Genomic DNA, 5,250 nt, shown 5'->3' on the forward strand with positions numbered 1-5,250 from the left:
TGTGATTTATTCCTTTTTTTATCCTGACGAGGTGATTGCATTGTTTTACATCATTTTTATTCCCTTGGGAATAATCTCAATGCTTTTTCGAAACATATGTTGGAAGTATAAATGATTTGAATATCACCTGCATTTGAATGAATGAATAAATGAATGAATCCATCCATCCACCCACCCATGCATGCATGCATACATACATACATACATACATACATACATATTCTAGCTTAAAAGCCGCACTCTGCGCAGACTTTTAGGTTGGCTCCTGCGGAGGGCTAATTGGGCCGGCAGCCCAAATCTAAAGGGAGCAATAATAATAAAGCATTTATTGGTACCCCACCAATATGGTATTTTAAATTCAGTTTAAATGAAAAACTTGTAAATTCACAAATTTTTGAAATTCTATTAAAATTTGAATTTTCAACTGTTAGCATATAACACATCTTCATTAAAACCTGATTCCAATGCTGGATGTCCAAGAACCAAATGAAGGGCAGATTTGCAATCCCGAGATCATCCTTATTCCAAAAAGGTATAATGTCTATGTAGAGCAAATGTAGACTGAGACACAGGGGTCCCAGACGGACAGGCAGACAGAATTTCACGTTTATTGTTATTGATAAGATATGAAGAGAGAGAGAGAGAGAAAGAGAGAGAAATGCTCAACACTAAGAAATGTTTCATAATAGGCGTAGGAGTGGCTGTGTGGTAAGTAGCTTGCTTACTAACCACATGGTTCTGGGTTCAGTCCCACAGCGTGGCACCTTGGGCAAGTGTCTTCTACTATAACCTCGGGCCGACCAAAGTCTTGTGAGTGGATTTGGTAGACGGAAACTGAAAGAAGCCCGTCGTATATATGTATATATATGTATATATATATATATATATATATATGTATGTGTGTGTATATATATGTATGTGTGTGTATATGTTTGTGTGTGTGTTTGTCCCCCCAACATCGCTTGAGAACCGATGCTGGTGTGTTTACGTCCCCGTAACTTAGTGGTTCAGCAAAAAAGACTGATAGTATAAGTACTAGGCTTACAAAGAATAAGTCCTGGGGTCGATTTGCTCGACTAAAGGCGGTACTCCAGCATGGCCACAATCAAATGACTGAAGCAGGTAAAAGAAAGAGTTAAAGAGAAAGAGAGATACCTCAACCTTCAAACCTAAAAGTTCACCAAGAAAAATACACAGAGTGAAATCAGACAAATTGAAATGATGTAAGCAGATTAATCTAGAATCTGATGCTATATCTAGAATTCTTTCCTTTAGGAAGTCTTCGTCACTCTATTTTCAATCTGAATGATGATTTTTCACAGAATAAAAGACAAAAATTTACTCTTACCTCAAAGGTCAGTTGGCCTTGTGATTTATTTATCTTGGTCTGCATATCCAGACGTATGTGTCCCTGAGGTTTTCTCAACACATCATGCTAATAAATAAATAATACATGAAGCAAATTAGTGCATGGTTGTGGCATTGCATTCAGTTCAGTTGTATATTACAGTGTTAAAACATAACAAGCCAACAATAGTTATTAGCTTTACATATTCAGTTGCTTGAATTTATGGGAAAATTCGATATTACAGATGGTTGGAAGCCTTAGAAACTTCCAGATATTACCTACATTAAACTTCCAGAACTATGTTTTAGATTTACTGACAAACTTTGACACACCTTTGTAACTAGAAGACAGGGGATGGAGCTTTAACGGGTCCAAGTACTGTAAACTATGCATAGTGCAACAGGTGAGGATTCTAAGGGACTCCCTCAACCCAGGGAACATGCTTAACTCCAGAATGGAGGTTTTCAGACTGTGCTTGCATTTCAGGAAATTCTTGCTGGCCTATTGGAACCTACAAGATAACAGGGTCACTGGCAATCGATAACCAAACAGAGAAAGCTCCAATACGTTTATTATTATTTAACAGTAAGACTCGATGAGATACTTTCTATATGATTGCCCAATGATTGTGTACTTTAAAAAAAGAATGAATATTGAAGATTTAACCCTTTAGCATTCAAACCAGCCATATCTAGCACAAATATTCTACCTGGTTTATGTTAAAACCAGCTAGATCTGGCCTCTCACACCTACTCTATAATATCATTCCAAAAAATATACTATCACTTCATTGAAATCTCAAAGCTGCAAGATAATGCATGTTTAATTCAAGATAATTTGAATAAATAAGCATTATTACATTTGACAGAATGATTTGAACGCTAAAGGATTAAACATACTTAAAATGACAGAACAGTTAACTCAAGGTCAAAATAAATCTAGGGACACATATTACATACACAACAACATTACACATATATCTATACACAAGGTTATGCATGTAGTTATCTTAGCCATCACTTGTGAGCAAGTAGTTTGTACTCCATTTTTAATTAATTAATGACTTGTAGGGTCATGGTATTTCATTATGCAACCATAATATACTATGAAGTATATCAAACTTTTGGGTTTATAAACCAATACTGTGTTCTACTGTTTGAGAATATGCAGTCATGAGCATACACAGATACTCTCTATACAGGTTTCCTAATAGCAACCACTTAACAAAAACCATTTTGGTGTGGTTACTATGGTTGGATACCATAGAAACCATGGCATATATGGGACACAAGAACAAGGTATAGTGCTCCAGCCCATCTAGAAGGTATGAATTGATATGGATCATAATTACCTGTCCAAAGCAAGCCATGCCACCTTGAGACATGGAAGCATGATGCTTATACATAGATATAAATTGAGAAATTATTTATTCATCACTGACAAGGTATTTTGGAGAGAGAGATAGAAAGAAACAGAGGAAGGAAGGAAGGAAGGAAGGAAGGAAGGGAAAGAAAAGAGAGAGAAAAAAAGAAAGTGATATTTAGTAGAGGGAATTCTAAACCAACAGGATCCACATATTTTAGTGGAACCAAGAGTGAGTAAACTCCACCCCTACTCTCTCTCGCTCACACACACACACACATGCCATTCCACCACAGAGACTAATATTTGATGAGGTTTGACCATTCTAACACTGAGAACCTAAAAGTTGGTTAGGGAGTGATCCATAAGATAGAAGATGAAGTAACTTTAGAAAATTAGCCAGCAGGAGATCTACAAGACACAAAGAAAGTGATGTGAAACAATTTCAAATAGTTCATCTAATATAGCCAGGGAAACATGAAATGTGAAAGAATGAAAGACAAAAGAGATGATAGATAAATGGTTCTTAAAAGTGATGGTGGTGGTTTGGTGCTAGCAGCAAAGGCAATGGTGAATTTGAAAGAGTCTAATGGAAGCTATAAGGAATTAAATTTAATCTATTATATGGTAGAAAAGAACTGACACCATTTCAAAAATGGTTGAGAAGCATTTTCTTAAGATTGTGTCAGACACGATGTTATCATATTTTATTATAATTTTATCATATTTTATTATAATTATAATTATAATTATACATGTATGCACGACAATATTACACATATACAGGGCATCAAGCTGGCAGAATCAATAGCATGCAAGGTAAAATGTTTAGTGGTATTTTGTCTGTCTTTATGTTCCAAGTTCAAATTCCACAGAAGTCGACCTTGCCTTTCATCCCTTTCAGGGACAATAACATAAGTACCAGCGGAACACCCACCCACCCACACCCATAATTACTAACCTTGTGCCAAAATTTGAAATCAATATTACACATATATACACAATATTACACAGGTATGAACAACAAACTTATATGCATATGCACAACAACAATGCACATTTTATATACAATAAAACTGTATGTATGTGTACACAGATAAACACAAATAATTTCAGAGCAACAAGACTTATATCATAAGACCACTCTGAAAATATAGACATACATTCTAATAACATAAGATAATATAAATGTATTTAATATTGGTTTCAAATTTTGGCACAAGGCCAGCAAGTTTCAGGGAAAGAGTAAGCTGTACGTCAACCCTGCTGTTCAACTGGTACTTATGTTATCGATCTCGGACAGGATGAAAGCAAAGTCAACCCCTGGCAGAATTTGAACTTAAAACATGAAGACAGACGAAATGCTGTTAAACATTTTGCCCAGCAAGCTGCTGATTCAGCCATTTTGCCATCTTGATCAATGTATTTAATATTAATTCAGTATTAACTCTTAAACACTACATCATTGGACAAACATAATAATGTGAAATAATATAAATGCATTTGATATTTATTCAGTACTAATTGTTAAACGTGCATGCATGGCTGTGTGGTAAGAAGCTTCCTTCTCAACCACATGGTTCCCAGTTCAGTCCCACTGCATGGCACCTTGGGCAAGTGTCTTCAACTATAGCTTCATACCAATCAAGGCCTTGTGAATGGATTTGACAAGAGGAAACTGAAAGAAGCCTGTTGTGTGTGTTATGTGTGTGTGTGTGTGTGTACACGTGCATATGTGTGTGTGTATACATGCATATGTGTGTGTGTTTGTCCCTCACCATCACTTATCAACCGGTGTTGGTATTTATATCCCTGTAACTTCGCAGTTTGACAAAAGAAAGCAATAGAATAAATACCAGGCTTAAAAAGATAAGTACTGGGATCGATTCATTTGAATAAAAAATTCTCCAAGGTGGTGCCCCAACATGGCCACAGTCTAATGACTGAAACAAGTAAAAGATAAAAATTCAACACAGCATCAATGACCTTCGGAAACATTATTTCACACTCAGAACTGCTGAAGCATGGAATAAGCTACCTGCATCAGTAGATAGCTGTCGAAACACTACATCCTTCAAAACTTCTATGCTTCCTGAAATTCACCAATGGTACACCTGATGCCCCACAACCCATGTTTCTTTTTTTTCTTCTTTTTTTAACAATTTATTCATTGTTTACTTTCTATGCATTATTCTATGTACTGTGCCTACAGTTTAGGTTACTTTTTCTGATGAGTTGTAGTGCACCTGAGCACAGAATATACAATACGTTTATAATTATTTTATAAAAGTTTACCTGAGATTTGTAATAGTACAATGCACCATTCCTGAGAACAAACCACTTCCTTTTCCACATCTTGACTTTTCCACCTAATTTTGAAAGATAGCCACACTTCTCCAATGTGTCCTGTCAAAATGAAAATAAAAGGAGTCAAGGCAATATACAGATATATGGAAAAATGAATGAATGATATATATACACTGGAAGATTTTCAGTACTAAGACAAATAGGTAACATTGGTAAAGGCGTAGGATATGTTG

At 35.7% G+C, this 5,250-nt stretch overlaps 1 protein-coding gene across 11 annotated transcripts in view; it reads right to left on the bottom strand.

The window, feature by feature from the left end:
* The window catches only part of LOC106873829 (pleckstrin homology domain-containing family H member 2), a 719,935-nt gene that overhangs the window by 261,699 nt on the left and 452,986 nt on the right, over positions 1-5,250 (bottom strand). For all 11 annotated transcript variants that reach the window (XM_089353814.1, XM_089353811.1, XM_089353808.1 and 8 more), the window contains 2 exons: positions 5,006-5,116; positions 1,349-1,435 (listed from right to left, as the gene is read on the bottom strand). In XM_089353814.1, the coding sequence (XP_089209940.1) occupies positions 1,349-1,435; positions 5,006-5,116 (198 nt within the window). The remainder of the gene's footprint in view (positions 1-1,348; positions 1,436-5,005; positions 5,117-5,250) is intronic.

This window comes from Octopus bimaculoides, chromosome 6 (assembly GCF_046866305.1).
Source record: "Octopus bimaculoides isolate indiv1 chromosome 6, ASM4686630v1, whole genome shotgun sequence".
In the NCBI taxonomy this organism is placed as follows: domain Eukaryota; kingdom Metazoa; phylum Mollusca; class Cephalopoda; order Octopoda; family Octopodidae; genus Octopus; species Octopus bimaculoides.